We start from the raw sequence: 26,761 nt of genomic DNA, 5'->3' as shown, positions 1-26,761 counted from the left end.
TGACAAAGCACTCTGATGTGACTTCCCTGACTACTGACTTCATATTTTATTTCAAATTCAAACTTCTGAGGTTGCACCATATATGAATTGCATTTTCAAAAGGAGATTTGTAAGAATTAAACTATATTTAATGAGTAAACTTTGGAGATTTCTGCTGTATTTTTTCAAATGTAATAAACTTTACTTCTCTCTCTTAAAAAAAAAAAAAAAAGCTGACATTGATAGAGCGCCTCCACAGTGTGCAAGGCATTGTACTAAACACAAGTATTTTTTGTGCATTTGTCTCATTTAATTCATATAACCTAGGAGGTAAGTACCTTCTCCATTTTACAGATGAGGAAACCGAGAGTTAGAATTTAGGTAACTTACCCAGTGTCACATTGTGGTATATGCAGAGTTAGGACTCAGACCAGGACTATCACTATACCATAGTAAATTTATGTTATGTGAAAGATAGGGAAGATTTTTTTAGAGGAAACTTTTTTTTCCCCTCCCCTTTCCAATTTTCTTTACCTCACATGTTTTGGGATTTAGATGTACCACTTCTTTAAAATAAAAATGATAAAGTACTTATTTCAGTGCCAGTGCTCAGTAAAATTTAATGCAATTTTTAAAAAAAATTCAGTGACTATGAGAATATACTAAAATGTAATTTTTCCAGATTTTGAAGAATCCTCCACAGAATTCAAATTTTGTTATTACAGAGCATATCATTTTACCCCTTTGGAACTATTTTCTGCTGGTTGCTTTGTATTGCTTTTTCCCCCAAGCATATAAGTTGAGATCAGACCTCTTTCACTTTATTTTTAAAAAGTATATATATCCAATTATTTTGTGTCAATTAAAAATACCTTTTAAAATTAAGCAGGCTGCTACTGCTTCAGAGACACAGACCTCTTAACAGTACTAAATAGATTGATAGGGAGAAGATATGAAATTTCTACAAATTAATTCTAAACTTTAAAAGTATAGTTATAAAGACAGGAACAACAGACGGGCGTATGTGAGGGATGAGCATGGGAAGAGGGAGAGGATCAGAAAAAATAACTATTGGGTTACTAGGCCTAGTACCTGGGTGATGAAATAATCTGTACATCAAACCCCTGTAACACAAGTTTACCTACATAACAAACCTGCACATGGACCCCTGAACCTAAAATAAAAACTTTTAAAAATTAAAAAATTAAAAATTTAAAAAAGCATAGTTATAGTCACTAAGCAATATATTTAGATAGTGTGTAATTCAGATTTGTGGTATCTGCATGTTCTCACTCATGTGGAAGCTGACAAAGTTGATCTAGAAGTAGAGAGTAGAATAGTGGTTACTAGAAGCTAGGAAGGGTAGCGGGCAGGAGGGATCAGGAGATGTTAGTTAACAGATACAAAATTACAGCTGGATAGGCGGAATAAGTTCTGGTGTTCTTTAGCACCATGGGGTGGCTATAGTTGGCAATGATTTGTTGTATATTTTCAAATAGATAAAAGGTAGGATTTTGAATGTCCTCAGTGGAAAGAAATGATAAATGCTTGAGGTAAGGAATGTGCTAATTACCCTGATTTGATCATTATACATTGTATACAGGTGTCAAAATATCACATGTACCCCATAAATATATCCAGTTATTCTGTGTCAATTAAAAATAGTTTTTAAAAATTACTGTCAAAAAAATGTATGCCATCATTTTTACTTTAGAAGTTGTCTTACTAAAAGAAAAAAAACCTGGAGAAAAAAAAAAACTATACTACTAGGATATACTAATAAAAATCAGTGGAGAAATGATCTTGTCTAATATTTCTTTGGTTGTCCCACTTTGGAAAAACTAATTTTCATCAATTTTCTCTGTAGCCTAGTAAAAGTTGAAATATATTGGATTCATTTACATAGACTCTCCTCTTTAGATGTCTGCTCCAATGAGGATCTCCCTGAAGTTGAGCTGGTGAGTCTGCTGGAAGAACAACTACCACAATATAGGCTAAAAGTAGACACTCTCTTTCTATATGAAAATCAAGACTGGACTCAGTCTCCACACCAGCGGCAAGATGCATCTGATGCCCTCTCTCCAGTCCTTGCTGAAGAGACTTTCCGTTATATGAGTGAGTATTTTTTTACTCTTTTAGTTTATGCATTGAAGTAATGATCATGGGTATCTTGGTATTGATTTTTAAAGCATTGATGTTTAGCAGCCATTGTTCAGTGTATACCTACTTTAATTTGAATTGATTTCACAGGAAGAGATAATTCTGTGTTATGTCTGAATGCAGAAAGTTTGTCATCCTTATGACTCTCGGTGTCCAGTGTTGCAAACATACTTAGACATTTTCATTACTTGATATTTTCCTCAGACTGAGTAGAAAAGAGAACTTTCTAAAAAGTGAAGTGATTTAAAATTTTAATATTCCTTTATTACTGTCAACATTTATTATCCCAGTAGTTTGTTATCCTAAGCTATCAGCGTTTGACTTTTATCTTTATTAGTATCTTTAGTAAACACAGTCACAAGAATTATGTCAGCATAACTAAGCATAGTTCTTACGTACATAAGTAGTTTTAATAATGCTAGGAGAAATAAATATATACTATATAGTAATCTTCATTATTTAAGGATTCCTAAGTGAGAGACTGAGCCAGATTTGTTCTGAAAATAGGTCTGTTTTACACCAAGCTGTTAGAAAAGACAAAGGAATTTTTAAACTTTGAAGTGTGGAGACCTTTTTGCATTTGATTTCATCCCAAAAATCTGCATTAAGGCTGAAGTTACTTTTCTAAAAATTCATTTGGTAAAAAATGTGTGCACAGTAGCTGTTAGAATTTATAATAAAAGCGTATGAGTTCAATATTGATATGTTTGTGAAATTCCTTTAATTAGAATTAAGTAGGTGATTGCATCAGATCCTGGACATTTTCCCAGTGAGTGCTTTAGTGTTTTAATGCCAGGTTGTCGTTGGAGAATGACTATTGTGCAATACTCATTTTCATAGTAATCATTAACTTGTTTTCAGCACTAGTTTCCTAGAATTTTTTTCTAGTCGTTTCTTAGAACTTACTACTGCTCAAAAAAAATTATAAACATTGTTTCAGTTGAAACTGAAATATCAAGAAGTCCAGTGAGTGTTGTAGTGTTTTAATGCCAGATTGTTACTGGAGAATGTCTACTGTGAAATACTCATTTTCATGGTAATCATTAACTTGCTTTTAGCACTAGTTTCCTACAATTTATTTCTAGTAGTTTCTGAGAACTTAACTGCTCAAAAAAAGTATAAACATCATTTCAGAAACTGAAATATCAAGAAGTTCAAATACTATTGTGTTTTTGTCCTTAATATTTCTTTTAAATAGCTAAATTAAGTTAAATTAAGGTTCCAAAGGCTTTCTTGACATTTTAGTTTGAGAATTTACTTGCTTGAGATTTTTCTGGAAAATCATTTTTAGAAGGAACAGTATTTCTTATTTCTAGTTCCCTTTGTTCTTTGAGTGTTTAAATTTCTGAGAACTTTCTTTTCTTTTCTTTTCTTTTGAGACAGAGTCTCGCTCTGTCGCCCAGGCTGGAGTACAGTGGCACGATCTCGCCTCACTGCAACCTCTGCCCCCCCGGGTTCAAGCGATTCTCCTGCCTCTGCCTCCTGAGTAGCTGGGATTACAGGCGGGCACCACCATGCCGGCTAATTTTTGTATTTTTAGTAGAGACAGGGTTTCACCATGTTGGTTGGGCTGGTCTCGAACTCCTGACCTTGTGATCCGCTTGCCTCGGCCTCCCAGAGTGCTGGGATTACAGGCGTGAGCCACCACGACCAGCCTAAATTGCTGAGCACTTTCAAACTGAAATTTCATCTGGATAAATTTAGTTTGTCATTATTTTGACAAAACGTCACAGAAAGTGCCCTTTAGTTTATTTGTTCTTTGTCCTCTCGGCTACTGAGTGGCAAAACTATAGCTAGAAAGTGGTCTTAGATCATGATTTAATGGAGTTAACTTTTAGGATGAATTATAAGTAAAAAGCCTAGAAAATAAAAGGTAAATTCTAATATACTTTTCAAGACTTTTTACAAAACAATAGTGTCCAAGGGAGCAATTTAAAACGAGATTAATAGGATGATATTGATCCATACTTCAGGGTTCTGGAAAACTATCCTATTTCTTTAGTGTAATGGTACTATTTTCACTTCAACAGTTTGAAATTTGAACTATATATGATATACCTAAGATCATAAAGCAAATAAGCTAGGATTATACTGATAATTTACCTCTGCACTGTACTTTAAATTCCACTGTTCTTTTAAAGGTGTTAATTCTTTGGGTTAATAGTTAAATCACATATAAACTTCATTATGAATTTGCATCTTAGGAATGTAAAAGCCAAATGATTTGTTTTATTTAGGAAATTGGCCAAGGTTTAAAAAGATACAAAACATTCTCTCACCCTTTCCCACAGTTTTCTATCTATCAGATTTCAAGATTTGTGGTTTTGAATAATTACTGTGTACCCTGGCAGATTGTCCTAGAGCTCAGCTCCCTGGGTTACTTTGGGCATATCTCTACCTCTCACATGCCAGTGGATATTTGTGCTTATTAAAATGAATTTTAACACCTAGTAAAAAGGTGGCACAGGCAAAGGCACTTTCTTTCTTGTATAACACAAAGAAATTGAAAGAGCTATGAGAAGATAGTGATTTGGAAGGAGTCGTAGCCAGCATTTGAGCTTCGGAGCCTATCTCACAGGAAATGGGGGAGAGTGGGTAGTTCTCTGAAGTCACCCAATCCAGAAAGAGATTGTTTACTTTTAAGATAGAACACTGGGAGAGCAATGAGTGGGCAAAAAAAGCAATCAATCAATCAATCCCAGTCCCTGCCACACACATGTAAAGTTTAAGATGGTCAAAAAGTGTTTTACATGCAGAACAGGCCACCCCAGAGTTTTGTTGATTTTATTAAGACTGAGTCCCAGAGTGAGCTGTGGGGGAGCCATGCAATCAGAACACGTTACAGACTGTACCATTTGTTCATTTAAAGGCTAACGTTAGAAACCTGATTCTTTCAAGGGGTTTTATTTGGTAATAGAGGATCACCTTTACTTCCTAAGGCGTAAGAGGGGGAAAATGATTGATTATGTAAGTTTTATTTTAGGCAGTGGTTCTCAAAATGTGAACCCCTGCAATCAATGTCACTTGAGAAATTGTTAGAAATTCACATTCTTGGGCCCCCTACTCCACCTACAAAATTAGAAACTCTAGGGTGAGACAGTCATAGCTGTCTATGTTTTAAAGAGTCTTCTGGGTGATACTGATGCACACGCAAGTTTGAGAACCACTGATACAAAGCATTGCCAACCAAAGCAAATGGCCATTTCACAGTGGCATTAATTGGAGAATTAAGGAATTGGGGAGAGTGTATAATTTTGCAGATAAATATAGTCATAGAAATTATTACTTCTAATTGGTAGGTATACTTTTCCTCAGGCTCTGCCCTCAAAAATTATTAACCTGTACTGGTAGAAAAGGACATATGACTGATGAAGTTCAGGAAGCATTAACCATAAACCCAGTCATAGAGGTTAGCAGATTTATTTTTCCCCTAGATAAGCTCTCTCCTTCGGTTCCACAAGAGAATTAAACTATATACCCTAAGACACTTAGCGTTTATACAGTGGATTACCTTATCACCCATGCATCATGTACTAGCTTTGTACAGTCCTTGGGAGAATTGAGAAAATTGTCATTCAAATGGTCTGTAGGGCCTGATTCTCCCCCTGGAATCCTGTTGAGAAAGACTGCCCTAGATGGTGTGTATCATCAGTTTCTCTCAGTCATTTTGAAGGCAGAAATATTTGCTGTATCATAGCAGCAAGGGCTGTGGTCACTGCTTTAGGGTTAAAACCTCAAGACCTGCCTGTAGGTGTCAGGAGCTATTGTAGCTTTTACTATGCCATGTGGGCACTGTTTGTGTTTCATTTCTATTTTGTTGTTGTTTTTGTTGGTTTGGGTGTGAGAAAGTTGGAGAGTGCTGCAAGATTAGAATTCTTTTTGAAGTTCAGTAGTTGTGGTAAAAACTTTAGATCTTGAGAAGGGACATAGGAGAGAACTATCAAGCACCATCTCATGTAAATGACAGATATTAGAATGGATTATCATTGGTGTTTCCCATCCTGAAAATAATGTGAGATTGAGCTAGTTAATGTGAAATTATGCAGGGATAGAACATAAAGTAAGGATTAGTGAAGTGCTTATGTATGTTAAACTCCCACCCCATATTTTCAGGAACAGTAGATTTGCCTTCCAAACATTACACCAAAAATGTTGAACATTAATTAACAACCTCTGGAAACCAAGTTGCAAAATTGTTCTGTAAAAATATCTGTCATCTCCCTGATGTATAAATACTTTTTTAGAGAGTTAGGAAAGTCCATGTCTGGAAATAAGCAAGGATCATTGCTAATTTCTGTATCATTTAACATATTTTCAACAACTGAAAACTGACGGGAAAATAGGTTTTGATAGGATTGACTTTAACAAAGACAACCTGCTTGGCTATCTCTACATTCTTGGTTACAGAATTATGGTGAAGAACCAGTCTGTGGTTTTTGAAGCATTTAATTACAATGTCTAAATGCCAAGACATTAAACACTTAAGAGTTTTGCCCTGAGTACTTTGGAATCATTCCAAGCACCATGTCTTTATCAGGAGTATTATGTTAAGGAAGAGAAGACAGACAGAACTGATTCCACTGCAGAGGGAAAAATCCACTGTGTTCCTTTCTGTTTTGTGCCTGACATCTTTCTGTGCAATTGAAGAGGCCCAGCCTTTGTGGATTGGTAGTATCTAGGTTGCGCATTCGACATAAGAATTTGAAAATTCTGATTGCACTATCTAATTTCTTTGCCATAACAAATACTTAGGCATTTTAAAGTTCATTTTTGCTTTTTGAAACTTTTTAACAAGGGTTCTTGGGTTTTTGTGGGGTTTTTTTTTTTTCTGTTTGGAAAATAATATTTGTTCTTTATGGAAAATTGGCACAACACTGAAAAGAAAACAGATCAGCCATAATCCTTACCCAGAGATAACCACTATTAACATTTTAATGTATATCCTTCCAGGCTCTGTTGAATATAGATATTTATAGATATGCTCACACTTTAAAAAGCAAAATTGGGATCTATGCTGTTTTATTATATAACATGCATTCACAGATGTATATGCTGGTATTTCATTAGACAAGGGCTTTTATGTTCTTAGTGGGGCTGCGGTAGAAACAGCAGCACAGTGGAAAGAGCTCATTACTGAACTCTTACATCATCTGAGTTTTTTCTAATGACCTTGTGAGATGAGCGTTATTATCATCTCCATACTAAAATCCCAGCTTTGCCACTAATAGCTTTCTTCATGGTCTTGAACATGCCACATAATTTCTCTCAGAGAAGATTCCTCATACAAGAAAGTGAGATCATTAAACTAGATAACTTCTTAAGGTTCAGCTTTAAATTTTTATGCTGTGACAGATGGTAAGCATTTATAGGAAATATATTTTCATTTCTCCTCACTAAAACATATTTTATTCTAAACATTTCTTTACTGTATTACTGTGTCCTTCATTTTTTTCTTCCCCTTTCATCATATATGACTTGTGGTTCACAGTTGTTTTTTATATCCTTAACTTACTGGTCTTACTCCAAGTTAAATCTGCCACTTCATCTTTAACTCTGGTCAGTCATGTCATGTGTTTGTTAAACTAGTTGTATAAAAACTGATTTTAACTGAGCCTATAGGATGCCTGATTTTTGCTTTGGGTGTTAACCCCAGATTGGTGGTTTTAATTCCTGGCTCCACGTCATTTTCAACACCTGGGAATCTTCTACATACTACCAGCGCCATAGGGCTCCCTGAAATTAATTAAATCAGAATCTGAACTTAAGAGCCATTGCTCTATATTACATTTGGGTTTACAACCATTGTCTGGTTTTCTGTAATTAGTTTAGAGCATGGATATATTGATTTTATATTTTTCCCATAATTTTATTATTGAGACCAGAAGTAAAGGAGACCATTCACTGTAAGTATTTGCCTTAATTGTTTAATCCTTTGTTCCCGCTATGCTACCAAATTATACTGTGTCTATTCCTTAGGCCCAAAAGTCTGTTTCCCTTATCACTGTGGTTAAATCATTGTTAGTTTCTCTATTTGTAAATATAAATTCTTTTGGAGTGCAAATGTTTATTTCTAGGTTTTAAGAAAAGTTTTTATATTTTCAGTTTAAATCTTTTTTAGTTATCTCCTCATACCATCAAGCCAGCACTTTGTTTTACTTTTAACTAGGAACAAGGCTATTATTAATAATTAAGCTATAGGTAATTCCCAGATTCATTTTAGTCAGTGGTGCTAGGGAGAAAATAAAAAGCTCAGATAAAAGTAAAACATATCTAATGATATCCCTTCATACTCAGTCGTGGGCACCCTAAAGTGTTAAGATGGGACTATGGAACTACTAATTACTGCCAATTCAGAGAATTTAAAGTCAGAATCATTTCATACCTACCAGTTCTGTTTAAGGAGTAGTAACTATCAACAGTTATATGATACGTAGCAGTTACCGAATACTTTATTGCTCAGTAGATTATCATGTTTGATCCTCTTAATAACCTCATGAGATGTGTTATCGCCTCCATATTTATTATCTGAATCTCAGAAGGGTTAAGTGACTTGTTCCAGCTCAGTAAAATTTATGAATTCAGCTTTTCTACTCCAAAGCCCCTGTCCTTTTCACACTTCAAGGCAAACTAGTTATAATAAAAGAGTCTAAGTCAAACACAAAATTATGTTCTGCAGTAACATATCATGTTCAAAGTCAAAAGAGTCCTCTTTTGTTATGCATTATTAACTTTAAGATACTATTTAGTGTGACTGCAATCATTGGAGTCATATATGCCCTTCTCTTTTGAACTAAATTATCCAGGTGCATTGACAATTCCTGAACTTGTGAAGTGCAGAAATACAGGGCTTGAATTATACAACTAATAGTGTAGCATACAATTTATTTTATAGCTGAGACCTAGATGGGAGAAAGGTTTTTATACAGGTAAAGGGTTTTTAATTAAGCTTAAAGGAATTATGGTTCATAACAGAACCAGAAAAAGTCCTTCAAATCCTGTTCCTTGTTTACATTAGCTCACATGGTAGATGATCATAGATGGTTATGATAATCACAGCAGAATTCCAATAGATGATCATAGGTGGTTATGATAATCACAGCAGAATTCCAATTAAATTCCTTTATAACAGCATAACCCCTCACTAATACCCCTTAGTAACTTTAATTTAGATTAGACGGTAAAGCAGTCAGTAACTTAATCCATTCTCCCAGCCAAGATTCTCATAAGTGAGTGGCCCAAACTTCCTGTCTTACCAGGGGAGGAGGAGATAGTCAAGATGTGACTGCCTTGTGATCATTTGATACTTTCTTAATTATTGTATGATATATACTTTATTTGTAATGATTGGACTATTTCTTGAGTGTCTAATACATAAAACATTTCTTTTTTTTCACATGTATTTTTATTCTCCTGAATGACTTTTTGTAAAAGGCTGGGGTTTTTGTTGTTGTTATCTCTCAATTCTTATTGATATTTGAACTTTAACATTATTGCTAAAGCCTATAAATAGTTGTTTTTAACTATATTAGTTCTAGGCACAGACAGGGTGGAGCAGATGACCAAAACTTACAATGACATCGACATGGTTACACATCTCCTGGCAGAGGTAGGAATATCTTTTCTTTCTCCAGTACAAAAAGGTAAAACTTGAGGATCATTTGGAATCTATCAAATTTGCACATCAAATGGAAAATGTTGTATGTGCTCTGGGTTATTTTGTATAAGGTTGTTGGAACAACTGACATTTCAAAGTAGAATGTTTCCTGAAGTTTATTATTGTAATGCTATAGAGGATTTATAGTTAATTATTTATTTAATGGTGTTGGCTTGCCTCCCCTTCCTAGAAAAGCATTAATCTTTAAAAAAAAAAATCATTTTAAAGTAATGCCTGCTATTACTTACCCTACAGCAGAGCTGCCCATTGAGAAAGCAGTATCATTATCATTGCAAATCAATACCTGCAGTTTGGAGCATGTCCCCTTTTTTACTTTTAGTTTGGGCTATGATTTGAGCTTACTTTGTCTATGGCATTTTTAATATGTATAGTGTATCTCCTCTAGTTGGCAATCAGTAGAGTCTCCCTTTGTACCTGTTTCAGTTGATCTTATGGAAGACAGTTTTTCTTTAACATACCCTTCTCTCCTCTCCCCCAAGCTCCTCAGAATGATTTCTATGTATGCCACTTAGCGATTATTTAAAATGAGCCTTAAAAATGTGGAGATAGTCCCTCCATTTTCATATGCCTGTGGAGAGAAAGGATAGAAGCTTAATTTTATTTATATAATAATTACTATAAGCAGATCATATACAAGGCAGTGAGATATATATTGACAGTTTTCTATCCTACAGAATACAGTCTTCACCACTACCACACAGATGGAATTCCTATGCCCTTGCCAAATATCACTATCTGCCCAGAAATAATAACTCTGGGTGGAAGCCTATTGCTTGACTTTTCTACAGACTTCCCTGCATCATTACCACCAGCTTCTTGAGACTTCTTTCTTCTCTATACTCTAGGCAGAATCCTGTGGCCTCAGAATTTCCAGTCTTTTATCTCCTGTTTTATTCCGTGGCATCATTCTTGAACCAGTTGACAACAGAGCTCTTGGCTGCACTTTCCTCTAAGCTGCTGAATGCACATAAGCTTTGCCCTAAATGGAACTCTTTTTTTACATACCTACCTGATCCATATCTTAAATACCTAATTCTGTATCATTACCATACTTGATACACAATTGCATTCAACAAATATTTGTTGAGCTTTTACTGTACAGACCCTATCCTCATTTTTAAAGACTATGTTGATTTTCCAATTCCCCAAAATTGTAAGTTTAAAGTTTGGGTTGCTAGACTCTTAATTTACTAGGATGATCAATAAATCTCACTTGATATCAAGAAAAGAGATGTCCTCTTGCATTTAGAACAGTGGTGGTCATCCATTTGACCAACGTTTTAAAGCACTACCTGTGTGCCAGACCCTGTGTTTATTCATTTTAATGAATGAATGAATCTTGATGCTTTCTAGGACATTGCTTTTGATTTTACCAAAACTGACCACAAAATTTCTGAACTGCCATTTAATCTTGTTTATAGGACATTGCTTTTGATTTTACCAAAACTGACCACAAAATTTCTGAACTGCCATTTAATCTTGTTTATACTCAGAGAAAAGGTGTATTTGGTATTTTAACAGAGGGATCGTGATCTGGAACTTGCTGCTCGAATTGGACAAGCTCTCTTAAAGCGGAACCATGTCTTATCTGAGCAGAATGAATCCCTGGAGGAGCAATTGGGACAAGCCTTTGATCAAGTAAGCCTTTGATCAAATGTCTGCAGTATGAAATAATTAGGTTTTATGCAATTGAAAATTTATTTTCCTAGGTGTCCCTGAAATGATGGCAATAGATAAATAACACCAGTACTTGTTGACTTTGTTGGTGTCCATTAAACTAATCAGTAGAGAAATTAAATGTTAATTGTATGGAGGAGAACTCATGTAACTACCTTGGTCAACTTAAAGTCTATATTAATTATCTGTAATACCTATGGCACCCTGCTTAGATATTAAAACTATCCATACCCTTTTGTGTAGACTTTGTGTGTGATCTTATCTGAAATTTATTTTTAAAAAATAGGCACCCAAATATGTTGGTATCTTTATTCAAAAACCAAACAAAGGAAGAAAGTAAAAAGAAACTTTGAAAATATATTTATTCTATAGCAATAAACGTTTGTAGTGAGAACTGATTTATTATTAACTTGAATGGTTACATTTCAAATTTTCTGTAACTTGTTATTTTTATCTGGTTTCGTTTGTATTTTATGAATGCATTATGGATGATAACATTTGAGCCTTTAGGTTGAAACTATTTGTTCCTAGAACTAAAATCAGTACTCCTAGGAAGACATGCACAGTGATATACATCTTAAAATTACAAGCCCTTATGATAAGAATTTGAAGTAGGTATCTATTCTGATACTTTGAAGGTTCTTCAGTTTTGTCATGTTTTCAACTATGAATGTATTATTATCTTAGGTGAATTTTTCTCCTATATTCCTATCATATATATACAATAAGAAAATTAGCTTTTCTTCTCACCTAGGCGAGAAGAAAAGCTGTACTGTTGAATTAATGCTCTAAAATTGTAACTTAGGAGGTATCTGGGGTTTGTTATTCTCTTTTTAGTACTTCTTGCGTTAGTCAGTAAAACCTAGCAGCTGATTTTGTGATTTTCTTTTATGATGAAAAATAATTGTTCCATGAATTAGAAGATGTATTGCTATAAATAATGCAAAATAAAGAACATGAAAATCAAGCATTTTATATGGACAGGTTAATCAGCTGCAGCATGAGCTATCCAAGAAAGATGAGTTACTTCGAATCGTCTCCATTGCTTCTGAAGAAAGTGAAACTGATTCCAGCTGTTCTACACCTCTTCGGTTCAATGAGTCCTTTAGCTTATCTCAAGGGTTGCTGCAGTTGGAAATGCTGCAAGAAAAGCTCAAGGAACTGGAAGAAGAGAATATGGCTCTTCGATCCAAGGTACGTTCAACCTAATTGCCCATTTTCCTTTACTTTAAAGGCTATAAAGTTCAGGTCCAGGTACTATTGTAGTGAAATATGGCATAAGTAAGGATTTGCTATTGGCATTCCAATTAGAGAGTCGTGGACAAGGAGCTGTATTTGTCTTGCCTTCCATTGTTCTTAGATCCCACTGAAAAGTGGATAGTAGCAGGTTGACAGTACAATAGTGAAAGTCACAGAATAGAAAATGTATCTTGTGGAGTTTACACAAGTAACTAAGTAGTTACAACTGTGATAAGAACTATCTCAGAAAATCACAATATTCTGTGAACTTGTATAGTATGGGCATCAAGGAAGTCCTACTTAAGCAAGGATCATTTTAGCCAAGGCCAGGGATGAGCCAGGTAGAGATGTATGAACAGGTTGTTGGGTTTTTTCCTTTGTAAGTGATGAAATTTAATCTTCAGATGAGAATTAAAGGTTTTTGTAGTTATTTCTGTAAAATCACTAGAAGGTATTGTCACATATTGATTTTTTTCTTGAAGGCTTGTCACATAAAGACAGAAACTGTCACCTATGAAGAAAAGGAACAACAGCTTGTCAGCGACTGTGTTAAAGAACTTCGTGAGTATTAACATATTCTCTTTTGTACCTTTTGGACAATTCTTTGTTAGGGTATTTCCACCTCGGAAGTTAGATCACTGGTTTCAGTAGAAGCATCTCAAGAAACAATTTTAAATGGTTACTGAAAATCTTAGAATATCATATTGAGCCTACAACCCTAAATAAGATACCACATGTATTTTTAAGAAATATATTTGTTTCAAATTGCAATTATCATTACAGACCTCTGTTTCATAAGTAAGTTATAGCATGTTAGAGTGAAAGGAACCAAAGCTCTCATATTGTTGACGAGGAAATAGTCCTATAGAGGAAGATGATTTGCCAAAGTCAGAAAACTGGTAAGTGGCAGAGCTAGGGCTTAAATGATGGCATAAAACCTAACAATCAATGAGTATAAAGTGCCAGTTATGTTTCTTTAAAGGAATATGTTTTAGTTTGAGGTAATGTTAACTAATTTTTTAAAACAAATCAGTTGGAAAAAGATTGGCTTCACTGGAGAAAGAGAAATTTAATTTCTCCATAAATACAACAGTCGTCCCTTACCTGCGGTTTCACTTCTCATCGTTTCTGTTAACCGTGGCCAACTGCAGTCTGAAAATATTAAATCAAACATTCCAGAAATAAACAATTCATGAGTTTTAAATCGTGAACCATTCTGAGTAGCATGATGAAATGTTGTTTTGTCCTACTCCATACTTCCCAGGATATGAATCATCCGTTTGTCCAACATCTCCACGCAGTATATACTACCTGCCTTCAGTCACTTAGTAACCATATCAGTAGCCGTCAGTTACCAGGTCAACTATTGCAATATTGCAGTGCTTGTGTTCAGGTAACCCTTATTATACTTAGTAATGGCCCCAAAGTGTGCTGGTATATTGTTATAATTATTTTATTATTAGTTATTAATCTCTTACTGTGCCTAATTTATAAATTAAGCTTTATCATCGGTATTTCTTTGTAGGAAAACACATAATATATACAGTACAGAGTTCAGTACTATCTGTGGTTTCAGGTATCCACTGCAGGTCATGGAATGTATCCCCCACAGATAAGAGGGGACTACTGTATATAGCCTTTTACGTTGAAAGCAATGATATGAAAATATCACATCAATTCATTTGGGCTATGGGCTGCAAAATGTGATATCTTAGAATAGCAGAATACTAGAGAACCAGAAGGAATGTAAATTGAATTTTCTCCTCCACCATGAATCCATTACCCACCTTTTACACTTTAAAATACAGGAAATGACTTGCCCAAGAGCTCTCAGATCCAGATCTCCTGCCTGTGTATCACCATCCTTTGAAATATTAGAGGCTGTCTGTCAATTTTAAAATAGCTTTACATGACACTGAGAAGTAGCTTTTCTGCTTGTATTTACATATCAAATTTTTCATATGAAATAGAGAGTGAATAAATTCCTAGTGGAATTCTAAAGGCTCTATTTTATGTGCATGTAAGAAGGCCAGGCTATAAGAATTGCTCTAGAGGCTTTACTCAGTTTGCCATGTATCCCTGAAAGGGGTATGCCAGAAAGTCTGTTTGCTACAGAAGCATTTCCATAGCTTTATCACATCCTGTTATAGACTGTGACTGTTCCATTCTGGAAATGTTCCTTTGTTAGATTTGTTAAGATTAATTTTCATTGCTTGTGGGATTTTATGTCCCTAAAGAGTTCTCAAAGAAATGAATGAGATTATCTCTGCATTTGCCCTCCTTTCAGCCTTCTTTCCTTCATGAAGAAAAAGATTGAGCAAATATCATTTTCATAAAGAAAACGATTGAAGCAAAACCTTTAGCCTGCTTGCCTTTATAAGTCATCTCTCTTTTTAGCTTCATTGTCTCCTATTCTATTCCCAGCATTTGCCTATTTCAGAAGAACTTTTATTTTTCTCTATTGATTTCTCTGGATTTTTTTTTTATGTTAAAGAAAAATCTATTCACGACAGTCCAGTGCTTGTTATAAAACAAGATTTAGCTCACAAGTCATAGTTTGCCAACTCCTTCTCTACATTTATATTAATTAAAAAAAATTTTTTTTGCTCCCAAGGTGAAACAAATGCTCAGATGTCCAGAATGACTGAAGAATTGTCAGGGAAGAGTGATGAGCTGATTCGATACCAAGAAGAGATTTCCTCTCTTTTGTCACAGATTGTAGACCTTCAGCATAAACTTAAAGAAGTAGGTTTATTCATTCATTCAACAGATATTTGTTAAGCACTGACATAGTAGCTTGCACCATGCTAAATGCTAGATATAATAAACAAAATAAACATTGTCCCTGCCCTTTTAAAATGCCCTAATCTGATTGCTGTTTTAATCATCCTTATGTCGTATATCATGAATAAGTACTTTCAAGTCACTATTTCTCTTTGTAAAATGGGGTTAGTGCTTCCTCAGAAAGTGGTGTAAATTATTGACTCATGCCCATTATCCTCTGAACACCTTGATAGATTTTGTATTCGAATGCCCATCTTATTTAGCTTTTGAAAGGTTAGCTTTTTATAGGCTTTAAGATGATACCCCAGAGAGAAATTCTTCACATGTCTTTATAAGAAAGAGAATAGCTATATTTTACTTGGAAAGGCTTCACATGTCTTTTTTAATATGTTGTTAGCATGTGATTGAGAAGGAAGAACTAAAACTTCACCTGCAAGCTTCCAAAGATGCCCAACGACAACTGACAATGGAGGTAATGAAATCTTTATCTTGTGTAATTCAGGAGGGGAAAGAGTGACTAGTTTCTTTCATCTTCATGAATAAGAATTATTAAAGCGGAATTACCAGATTTAAAAAGCAACAACAAAATGTTAAGATGATATTATGAGATCTAAGAAGTAAAGCATTTTGGCTGGGTGTGGTGCTCACGCCTGTAATCCCAGCAGTTTGGGAGGCCAAGGTGGGTGGATCACCTGAGGTCAGGAGTTCAAGACCAGCCTGGCCAACATGGTGAAACCCCATCACTACTAAAAATACAAAAATTAGCTGGGCGTGGTGGCGGGCATCTGTAATCCCAGCTGCCCAGGAGGCTGAGGCAGGAGAATTACTGAATCTCGGGAGGTAGAGATTGCAGTGGGCCCAGATGTGCCACTGCACTCCAGTCTAGGCAACAAAGCAAGACTTCGTCTCAAAAAAAAAAGAATAAAGCATTTTAAAAGTCCTGTCTCTAAAACTAGTAATGTGGTAATATCCTTCTTGATTAATAGGGAAAACCTCAACTTTATAAGATTCTTTAGGAGTATATCACTCTTTTACCAGTCGACCTAAACTATTAGCTCAACAGTTTTTAAAATAAGATAATTTCTAGTAGTAAATCTTTTTGCAGGTGTGTCAGGAGAAGCAGCAAAAAGTCTCCTACTTTCTATCTACATAAGATTTTATTTATTAAATATAACTTCGTGATTCTTTAGCATGCATTAATATCACCTGGGGCCAGGCACAGTAGCTCAGCCTGTAATCCCAGCACGTTGGGAGGCCAAGGTGGGAGGATGGCTTGAGCCCAGGAATTTGAGACCAGCCTGTACAACATAAGGAAACCTTCATCTCTACAAAACAATCAAAAACTTAGCTAGGTGTAGTGGTGCACACCTGTGGTCCCCGGTATTTGAGAGGCTGAGGTAGAAGGATCACGTAAGCCCAGAAGATTGAGGCTGTAGTGAGCCATAATCACACCACTGCACTCAACCCTGGGCAACAGAGTGATACCTTGTAGGAGGGAGGGGGAAAGAATCACCTGGGAGAGCAAGTTTTAAATGGCGATTTCCAGGCACCATCCCAAGAGGTTCTACTTCAAGTGGTCTGGAGTGAGAGCCTAGAATCTGCATTTTTAATAAGCATCTTCAACCCTGGTGATTCTGATGAGGTGGGGCATATACTGCACTTGAAGAAATTTTACAGTTAAAATATACTCTGAAAATTATGTACTCTTTTATCAGATATGTATATCTAGTTGTAAGGAAGGTTCTGAAACAAGGGGCGAAAAACCACTTGTTTAGGAGGATTGAGCACCCTGACATTGTATATAACACTTTGTAGACTCTTGATCTTGTCACTTACAGACTTCAGAGTGATGTTGTGTAAAAAGATTAATATTATACTAAACCTAAGTTGACTATAGCTGTTATACTTCCTCTGTTAAGTATATGAAGCATTCAATATTAAATTGACAGTTCTGGTAGTCTAGCTACATTTCAGACTTTCAGGAAGTCACATTCGTGTATAATTTTGGCCAAGACACCCCTCCCTAATTCTGGTAGCTCAATATATATATACTCTTCTTGCTTAATTTGTTTTAGTCTTTGTATTGAAATGATATTCATAAAGTTAGCTAGCCCTCTGGATAAAATTAATACTTATTCCAAAAGGTTTCAGGTTTTTTTTCCCCTAATGTTGTTTTGGGAAGGCAATAAAGTACACTACCATCCTTTCTTTTAGTTGCACGAGTTACAAGACAGGAATATGGAGTGCCTAGGAATGTTACATGAATCCCAAGAAGAAATAAAGGAACTTCGTAGTAGATCTGGCCCTACTGCTCATCTCTACTTCTCCCAATCATATGGAGCTTTTACTGGGGTAAGCAACTAAGAAAGATGCTATGTATTTAAAGAAATTTGTTTAAGGTTAGTTTGTCCTAAAAGTTGTATGGTTTATGATGGTGTAAAGCATCTTGAGAAGAGATTATATGATTTTTCCTTGTTTCTGGACTCTAATTATTTATTTAGGCCCTAATTTGTATATTGACATCTTCCTTAATACTCTTATTTATTCTAACAGGCGACTTTCCAGATATGTTGTATCAATAATACATAAGATGAGCCCTAAGGAAATTCAGTTTAGGACTGTGTACCATAGAACTAGTTAAACTTGGGTCATCCTACCCTAGGCCCATGACCTGCCACTTACTTAAATGGTGCTTTGAATATCTAAAACCTCTTTCAATAAATCTTGAGTCTCCTGATATTTTTAACTTGTTAGAATGTAAGCTTCATGAGAACAAGATTCATCTTTGTTTGATTCATTTATAAATGGTATTTTTTGGATTAAAAAATTAACAAAAACTTTTGAGTTTGCATTAGAATTTGTACTGTTGGTTCAAAGAGTTGTTTTAACAATCTGATTCTTAAACTTCTGTGCAATCCTGTGAACTTTTTTAAAAGACTGAAACTATACATTTTAGTAGATTTTCTTAAAAATAGGCATAATTTTGTTTTTTACGTTTGAAATAATTTTAAACTTAGAATAAAGTTCCAAGAATAGTATAAAGAACTTTTGTATATCCCTCACATTGATTCTTCAGTTTTTAACATATTATTGCTTTTGCCATATCATTCATTCTCTCTTTCTCTTTCTTTTCCCCTTGGGCTATTCTAACAGTAAGTTGCTGATATACCTTATTACCCCATAGTACTTAAGTGTGTATTTACTAAAAACAAGGACATTTGGACACTCTTAAGGACACTGTCCTACATAAACACACTACAACCATGAGCATCAGGAAGTTGATGTTTATGCAGTATTATCATCTAATCCACAGAGCCCATTTAAATTTTTCCAGTTGTCTCACTAATGTCCTTCAAAGGATACATTGAATTTAGTTGTTTCCATCTGGGACAGTTCTTCTGTCTTTATTTCTCTTTCATGACTTTTGTAGGATGTCCTCAGTTTAGGATTGTCTGATGCATCCTCATGATTAGATTCCGGTAACGCATTCTTGGCAGAAATCATGCCATATTCTCAGAGCATGGTTTCAAGAGGTGCATAATGTCTGTTTAGCCCATTGCAGGTGGTATTAATTAACTTTGATCTCTTGGTTAAGGTAATCTGCTGGTTTTTTCCACTGTAAAGTTAATGGTAATTAACAGTTAATTAAATTAACACTACTAATTCACTGTGTAGTGATGAAAATTGGCAGATACTACCCCAACCAAGTGATCAAAGTAAACATTTTATGAGAGATACTTTGAGACTTAGTATCCTGTTCCTCATCAAACTATTACCCACTAGTTTTAGTAACCATTGATAGTTCTTATCTGGCAGAGTTATTACAGTGATGACTGCCAAATGGTGATTTTCAAATTTCATCATTTTTCAACATTTATTAATTGGCATTTTTCTTTTGTAAGTTAGTGCATTTCTGTCCCATTTATTTGTTCATTTGTTCACTTAGGTATGTCATGGACTCATGGATTTCTATTTTATTCAATAGATTACAAGTCATGATTATTATTATCTATTTTGATATTCAGATTGTCCTAGATATGATCAGTAGGATCTCCTTTAAGCTCATCTTGTACTTTTTGTCCCAGCCCTGAAATCAGCCATTTCTCCAAAGAGCTCTGGTTACTTTTATTGAAGAATTGTATTTCGAATCCAAGATGTGGGTGCTAGGTGTGCCCATTGATTGCTACTAGAGTATTGTGGCTTCTAGGCCCTCTCAGCAGGTAGGACTAGGAAATATATGTATTTCATACCTATACCTATACTATATATGTGTATATATATATGTTTTCATCCATATATATATATATATATATATATAAAAAATCATGAGTTCACACCATTGCCTCCAATTCCAGTCATCCTCAGCTCAGCCCCACTAAGCATGTCACCCATATTAGCTGAGTCCTCATCCCTGACCAGAGGAAGAGGAAGCTTGCTTTTTTTTTTAATGATTTTTAATATTATAAAAGCTATGCATGTTTATTATAGAAAAGTTGGAAATTACAGAAAAGCAAAAAGCAATTGTTAAATACCATTAAATCCCACCCTCCACAGAATCACTGTCAACACTAGATTTAGTCCTCATCCCTGACTGGGGGGAAGAGGAAACTTGCTTATTCTTTTTTTTAAGTGATTTTTTAATATTATAAAAGCTATACATTTTTTTTGTTGGTTTTTTTGTTTTTACTTTTTTTTTTTTTTTTTTGAGACGGAGTCTCACTCTGTCACCCAGACTGGAGTGCAGTGGTGCGATCTCAGCTCACTGGAAGCTCCACCTTCCAGGTTCACGCCATTCTCCTGCCTCAGCCTCCCAAGGAGCTGGGACTACAGGCGCCCGCCAGCATGCCCGGCTAATTTTTTTTGGTTTTTTTTTTTTTTTTTTTTTTTGTATTTTTAGTAGAGACAGGGTTTCACCATGTTAGCTAGGATGGTCTCGATCTCCTGACCTCATGATCCACCCACCTTGGCCTCCCAAAGTGCTGGGATTACAGGCGTGAGCCACCGTGCCTGGCCAGCTATACATGATTATTATAGAAAAGCTAGAAATTACAGAAAAGCAAAAAAGAAAATTGTTAAATACCATTAAATCTCACCCTCCACAGAATCACTGTCAACACTGGGTTTATGGCCTTTCAGACCTTTTGTTTTTGTGTGCCTGCACGTATATTTTCTATTTATCGTATTAGCTTTTTCCACTACTTTCCTATTTGAAAAAATTATGAAAAGGTAGTTGGTTCTTATTTAAAAGTTATATTTCCAGAATGTCTTTTTTCCCCTGAATGTTAGCCTTGACTATTTCTTTGTATTTTATTATAACACCAAAAGTATAGGGTTGTAGAGACTCTGTTAATTTAAGGGCAACAATCACTTCCGAAATCTCAAACTCTTTTTCTTAGGAATCTTTGGCAGCTGAGATTGAGGGTACTATGCGTAAAAAGCTGAGTTTGGATGAGGAATCTTCTCTCTTTAAACAAAAGTAAGTACAGATCACATGTGTTGTTAATCATTGGAACAGAAATTAAAAAGAAGCCACAATCCAAAGTGGTAAGTATTATGAGATTCAGTAGTAATTTGCTTACTATTCAGCGTTGTCCTCACAGTGTCCTTTTTTTGTGAGAGAGTTCTCTTGTTTGAAAGCTTATTTTCTCATGATTTCTCCTAAATAGCTCCTCAGGGTGGCTTTATTTCTGATGGACTGCACATACACGTCTCTTCTCTAGATGCTTTAGTGGCTAGCAGTGATAATAATGAACACTTCCTTTTTTGACAGAGCCCAACAGAAGCGGGTATTTGATACCGTCAGGATTGCCAACGACACACGGGGCCGCTCTATCTCATTCCCAGCTCTGTTACCCGTTCCAGGCTCCAACCGTTCAAGTGTCATCATGACAGCAAAACCTTTTGAGTCTGGTCTTCAGCAAACAGAGGACAAATCACTCCTGAACCAGGGGAGCAGCTCAGAGGAGGTCGCAGGGTAGGAATCCGATGATAACAGTGATTCACATTGCCGCACCAGATTCACATACGCACATTCCAGCATTACTCTACTGTCCCAAGAAGGTTCTGGAACTGTCAGTTTTCCTTCACTTATGATGCCTTGTATCATTATTCATGAGACAGATCATGCCAAAGTCAAATTTTTTTTAATCTATTTGGTCACTACCATGAATACATCGGATGACACCTTCTCATAATCCATGCTCATAATCTCAACCACTTTGGTGATTTTTAGGATAAATGTAAGTTTGAATACATCTTGAGGACCATCGAGGTGCTGTCGATTTTCTGTTTATTTAAACTTGGATTTTTTTTTCATTCTTTTTATTAATTCAGTACGTTGAATTCTATATAACTAGAAGGTAAACAACTTTACTGAAAAGTGAGCTGAAAGCTTTGAAAGATAGATGTTTGGCACCAAAGGGAAATGTTTCCTAACATAAAAATTCATCACACTAGGTTTCAGTTGCATTGCCTGGTCTGTCCTGGGCAGTGTTCTGCACCCACAGTAGCTTTGTGTCCTACTGCCTCACTGTTACACAATTATCTTAGGAGAAGATCTGAAACACATTTATTTGGATTTATACCCAAGTATCCCAGAGTACCCACAACTCAGCTTGCTACTCTTCCATTTGATATCAATTATAAGATAGCTTCCAGTTTCAAAAGTGTTGAAGTCAAAAAATGGGCATCAGAGAACTATAAAAATGCAGTCTTATGTACAAATTTTGTTGTTTTCTTTTAAATGTTCTGCAGTGTTGATGGGTGATTCTGTGGCCTAAAGCAAATTTTTTTCAGATTTTAATATTTTTTAAATTTTTGTTTTGTAACTGATAGTATGCCTTAGTTTAATGGGTAGCATTTTTTTCCTTCTTTATGATACATGAAATAATGGTACCTCTTGCAATCTATGATACAGATTCAGCAAAATATAATATTTACTTTTGTGACCACCTAATATGAATTTATAGATGGTTGAATGTGTAGTTTCATAAATTAAATGAAATAGAAAATTCAGAAAACACAGAATATCAATAAAGTATTATCTTGCCTTTCAAGTCATTTGAAATGATCTGTAAAAATGATATATAGTGTTGGTGATTTTGGTTTGTTCTTATTACTTCTATATTCTAGGTATCTAGGAAAATACCATGTTTTTAATATCAGTCTCTTGAATGCTTACCATTATAGAAAGGAGAGGTCTGGGTCATGCTGATGATCCTCAAGATCTAATCAGTGAACACGATTTTCCTATAGGAGCTCCCAGAAGATGGGCCAACCAGGACCCTCTGGAGATAGTGATTTGGCTACAGCACTGCATCGCCTTAGCTTACGTCGACAGAACTATTTAAGTGAGAAGCAGTTCTTTGCTGAAGAATGGCAGCGGAAGATCCAGGTTCTGGCAGACCAGAAGGAAGGGGTTAGTGGCTGTGTCACCCCTACAGAGAGCCTTGCCTCTCTCTGCACCAACCAGTCAGAGATCACAGACCTCAGCAGTGCCAGTTGCCTTCGAGGTTTTATGCCAGAAAAATTACAAATTGTCAAGCCCCTTGAAGGTAATAAATCAGTAGGAGCCCTTAATAAGCCACGTGACTTACTGGAAGTTCCTTTCCCTGGAAGTGAGATTTGTATCTTAATTATAGGAACATTATGTGCAGATGATCTTTTTTATCCCTTAATCTTGCTGTTTGGGTGGCAAGACTGTAGTACTTTGTGGAAAATTAATGAATGAAGAGAGTTGCATTCTCTGAATCATCAGCCAGCAGTTCTCTTCTGATGTTTTTTAATATAAATATGAGCAGGGAGGAGGAGTAATCTTTTTCTGTCCTTTGCTAAGGAATATCATTGACAGCAGTTTCCATGGTTAGATGAATAAGATGATAAATGATAATGATCTAGAGATAATAATTCATCTCCACCTTCCTTTTCAAAAGAGTTTTTTACCCAAAAGTATAATTGACTTAGAGGTGTGTGTGTGTACCTGTATTTTTCCTTTTTTCAGTTCAGTTTCTATTCTCTCCTAAGAAAGAACTTGAATTCAAAACAAATTCCTTCGTTTTCTGGAATAATGACAATCATTGAATGATTCGCTGATATTATCCTAAAAGAGTTCTGCATTAAATAAAATTTTGAGTATGTAACTTATAAAGACCCCTCAAACTCAAAGATTTTATAACTTAGTTGTATTCATTAATGGTCAGTGCAGATATTTGTCAGAGTTGCCATTTTTAGGATGAAGTGACTACAGTGACATAATTAGACATTGCATCTAGTGCAATTACTTGGGATGATCATTCACCAGGGTTCTGTAGCCTGGAACCAGTAGAACATATCCTCCTTTTCATTATCTTCTTCATTTTCCTGTTCTCCCTGGGAGCCTGGCTTTTGACTTTCAACTTCATAGGCATAGTTCCAGGCCAGAGAAGTATTGACTTTTTTGTCACCTGGGAAAATACAGCCCACCTCTTAGGCACGTATCTTCCATCACTGCCTCAGCAGCTAAGTTCCTTTCCTATTAAGGGTGTCTCCTTGGGGGTTTTTTCACCCCTTTAGGTGTCGTTCTCAAAGTTAACTATTAAAACAGATTATTACTCATACCTTCAACATCTTGTCATCTTCCACTGAAAACTTTAATTTGCAGCTTTTACCAAATTTTAAATTATTAACACCAAATACATAGTTTTATTGCTGTCATTATTGTTATTACACATATAATTTTAGCTTATGATTTAAGATTTGTGGGAAATGTAAAACACGCCTTTCCCCCCTCCTTTGTTGTGCATATTCAGGATCACAAACTCTGTATCACTGGCAGCAGCTTGCTCAACCAAACTTGGGAACCATCCTTGATCCACGACCAGGTGTCATTACTAAAGGCTTTACCCAGTTGCCCAGGGATGCCATTTATCACATCTCAGATTTAGAAGAGGATGAAGAGGAGGGTATTACTTTTCAGGTTCAGCAACCTCTTGAAGTGGAAGAGAAACTTTCAACATCCAAGCCAGTAACGGGGATCTTCCTTCCACCCATTACTTCAGCAGGTGGACCAGTTACAGGTGAGAAGAGTGTCTGGTTGAATGTGGTATAATAACGAGAAGTACTTTGCATTCTGACTTATTAGACAGTCAGCTGGCTACCTCTGCTCACTGGAGGGTACTTAATCTTGGATATCAGATAATGAAAATCTATAGCATTAGTGGCATTCCTAATTCTCTCCACTTTATCTTAGCCAGCCTGCATTAGTAGATTGGGTAGAGAGCTGGATGAATTCAAGTCAGTGGTTCACAAACCTTTTGGGCTCAGGAACTCTTTATACTCTTAAAAATCATTGAGAATTCCAGAGAGCCTACCTGTGCAGGTTATATCTATTGACATTTAATATATCATAAATCAAAACTGAGAAACTATAAAAATATGTATTAACTCATTTAAAATAATTATGTTACACAAATATGTTTTATGAAAAATAGCTATTTTTTTAACATAGTGAGAAAAACAGTTGTGCAAGTCTCTAATTTTTGACTTAATACAAAATGGCTTTATTCTCATTATCAGCGTCTGCCTTCAGTCAATTGCAATATGTTGTTTCGGTTGAACAATATGAAGGAAATGCAGCCAGGCACAAACATGCAGTTGGAAAAGGAAAGAGTGTTTTAATAGTCTTTTCAGATATTTGTAGCTATTTTTTGATATTACACTAAAACTAGGTAAGTAGTAGTTTCTTGAACATTTGTAGCAATGTGAGATCTGAAACCCTAACAATGAACTTTTCATTACTTTGTTAACATTAAAATGCATTGGTCAGGCTGGGTGTGGTAGCTCACACCTGTAATCCCAGCACTTTGGGAGATCGAGGTGGGCAATCACCTGAGGTCAGGAGTTTGAGACCAGCCTGGCCAACATGGTGAAACCCTGTCTCTACTAAAAAAAAAAAAATTAAAATTAAAATAAAATAAAATGCATTGGTCATAGCCTACATTTTGAATATATCTTTGAGCCATGCTTGATTTTTAAGATCATGCGTTGATCACTTAGAAAATGTTGATTGGTTCATGGAGTTATGCAGATTTTCCAAATATTGGCACATTTTATTACATAAAAATATTAAAATCATATTAATATCACCACCTACTCATCAGAAAAGTCTTCAAGGATGTTCATGCTTTCAGTGCTGGATACAAGTTTTCCAAAACTAACTTTTTCTTGAAAGCTCACATTTTGTTAGCTGTTTTTCTTGAAGGACAGTCTCACTTCATTCATTTTTAACATGTCTGTCTTACACCCAAGTCTGAATTACTATAGTTTGTCTGTTAGTTCTTTCAAGTAAAAATGGTATTCCATGAGAAAATTTCAAATCAGTTGCACAAGTGTTTTCCTCTAGATAACCACTGTATCTCATTGTGCAGCAAGAGTGCTTAATATATCCTTCCCATTTCATCACACAGAACAGGAAAAAGACTCAAGGGCCAAGATTCAAAATTTAATAAGTAATTTTTACTGCACTTCAAGGACATTCTTAAGTGAATATGGCTTTTTAAAAAATACCAAGTGCATAACAATAAAGAAGACTAGTACAACTTGGTGATATTGCCTTGTTTTGTGCTGAGGAGCCATCAGTTTTGCCTTCCATTGCTTTTGCACCAGCAGTGCAAATGTCAACCCAGTCAAAAAGAAAAGACCTCTGTCTTAACATTGCTATGAAAGTAGCTTTGACCTATAGACTCCCACGGAGTCTGCAGACCACACTTTGAGAACACTAGAGTAGATAAATTTGGCTGAATCATTTGGATACTAGATCTTGATTTTTTAATGTATTTTTTCAGTTTTCTTTTCTCATTTCTAATCTTTGTTTATGCCTTTTGCTTTACAGTTTTAAAGTATTGGATTCACCTATATACTAACCAGTTGATACTAGTACAATCTTTATGTATATTTATTTCATTTCCAGATTTGGGGATTTTTAGTACAAAAGGTACTTGATAAATGCTGTATTATTAATAAATAATGATGAGCCTTTTACATTATTAATCTAGTCTTTCAATCTTGTATTTGCTCCCTAAAAATCTATTTCAGTTGCAACCGCCAACCCAGGAAAGTGCCTGTCATGCACAAACTCAACATTCACTTTCACCACCTGTAGAATATTACATCCCTCTGACATCACTCAGGTTACCCCCAGGTAAGACTGCCTGGGAAATCTAGGGCCTCACTTCTTTCCTCAGCTATATTTTCATGAATTTCTTTTTAACA

General features: G+C 35.4%; 1 protein-coding gene across 4 annotated transcripts in view; it reads left to right on the top strand.

The window, feature by feature from the left end:
- The window catches only part of TRAK2 (trafficking kinesin protein 2), a 90,885-nt gene that overhangs the window by 42,801 nt on the left and 21,323 nt on the right, over window positions 1-26,761 (top strand). For 3 of the 4 annotated variants that reach the window (XM_030803951.1, XM_030803949.1, XM_003253945.3), the window contains exons 3-15: window positions 1,900-2,094; window positions 9,669-9,745; window positions 11,336-11,452; window positions 12,476-12,685; window positions 13,213-13,291; window positions 15,345-15,475; window positions 15,912-15,986; window positions 17,729-17,866; window positions 20,911-20,990; window positions 21,285-21,488; window positions 22,769-23,067; window positions 24,301-24,567; window positions 26,585-26,690. In XM_030803951.1, coding sequence (XP_030659811.1) covers window positions 1,900-2,094; window positions 9,669-9,745; window positions 11,336-11,452; window positions 12,476-12,685; window positions 13,213-13,291; window positions 15,345-15,475; window positions 15,912-15,986; window positions 17,729-17,866; window positions 20,911-20,990; window positions 21,285-21,488; window positions 22,769-23,067; window positions 24,301-24,567; window positions 26,585-26,690 — 1,978 coding nt within the window. The remainder of the gene's footprint in view (window positions 1-1,899; window positions 2,095-9,668; window positions 9,746-11,335; window positions 11,453-12,475; window positions 12,686-13,212; window positions 13,292-15,344; window positions 15,476-15,911; window positions 15,987-17,728; window positions 17,867-20,910; window positions 20,991-21,284; window positions 21,489-22,768; window positions 23,068-24,300; window positions 24,568-26,584; window positions 26,691-26,761) is intronic. The other variant, XM_030803950.1, reaches the window with a different exon arrangement.

The sequence above is a fragment of the Nomascus leucogenys genome, chromosome 22a, assembly GCF_006542625.1.
Source record: "Nomascus leucogenys isolate Asia chromosome 22a, Asia_NLE_v1, whole genome shotgun sequence".
Classification (NCBI taxonomy): Eukaryota; Metazoa; Chordata; class Mammalia; order Primates; family Hylobatidae; genus Nomascus; species Nomascus leucogenys.
Note: the sequence above shows the minus strand (reverse complement) of the source record. Positions and strands in the feature narration are given on the sequence as shown.